Source organism: Acanthamoeba castellanii (assembly GCF_000313135.1).
Source record: "Acanthamoeba castellanii str. Neff unplaced genomic scaffold scf7180000084730, whole genome shotgun sequence".
Taxonomy (NCBI): Eukaryota; Discosea; order Longamoebia; family Acanthamoebidae; genus Acanthamoeba; species Acanthamoeba castellanii.
Window position 1 is genome coordinate 141163 of NW_004457598.1, and position 812 is coordinate 141974.

The 812-nt window shown below is 48.4% G+C and overlaps 1 protein-coding gene across 1 annotated transcript; it reads left to right on the top strand.

Moving 5' to 3' along the window:
- Positions 1-477: 477 nt before the first annotated feature.
- On the top strand, positions 478-684 carry ACA1_385240 (uncharacterized protein; the record flags this gene model as incomplete). Its single annotated transcript, XM_004347090.1, has 1 exon — positions 478-684. The coding sequence occupies one exon, from the start codon at positions 478-480 to the stop codon at positions 682-684; it is 207 nt and encodes a 68-aa protein (XP_004347140.1).
- Between the last annotated feature and the right edge of the window lie 128 nt (positions 685-812).

Genomic DNA, 812 nt, shown 5'->3' on the forward strand with positions numbered 1-812 from the left:
ATGACCATAGTCCAGTATCCATTTGTTGCTGTGGTCTACGTCCACATGACCTCTCTCTCTCTCTCTGATCACATTGTACATGTCCACACTCACAAACCAGATCAAGAACAACGCCAACAAGCATCCATCTTCTGGATTTTTCGTGTGGGCCTACCATCTTACTGGCCAGTGACCAGATCATCTCAGCGGCCAAGACCACTGCCCAGTGAACCCTAACAACTGTCTCTTTTCCAACTTTCAAAATGTAGTACAAAATTTTTCAATCAGCCACCAGTCAGTTTGAGCACAGTTATCCTGTGGACATGATGAGGAGCCATAAAACTTTTTTTCTTTGTTCCACACACATACACAATGAAGAAGTGCATGGCCTTGCTGGTGGATGTGGTCCATGTCCACTTTTCATCCCCCAGTGTTGATGACAACGCCAACCAACTGCTCAGTTTGTGCACTGCATGTTGATGTGGCAGCTTCAGCCAGATGTACATTGCCTTGTCAGACATGGCCACCATGGCCATGAAGGTCATCTCATGCCATTCCTATGGGGATGATGAACAATGGTCCTGGCTGACTGGGCATGAGCTTGACATCATGCAACTCATGTCACCACACAAACACATCTGCACCACTTACAACACCTTCCACACCAATGATGGTGGACTTGTGACATGGGTCTCATCTCATTGATCCTGATCTGGAAGTGTGGCAGCACGCACAGCATGGACACCAGCAGTTTGCACACCTTGGGCAATGCTCCCCTGGGTGTGCAGAATCTGGCCAGGATGGGTGGTCAAGGCCATACAGTACATGCACAG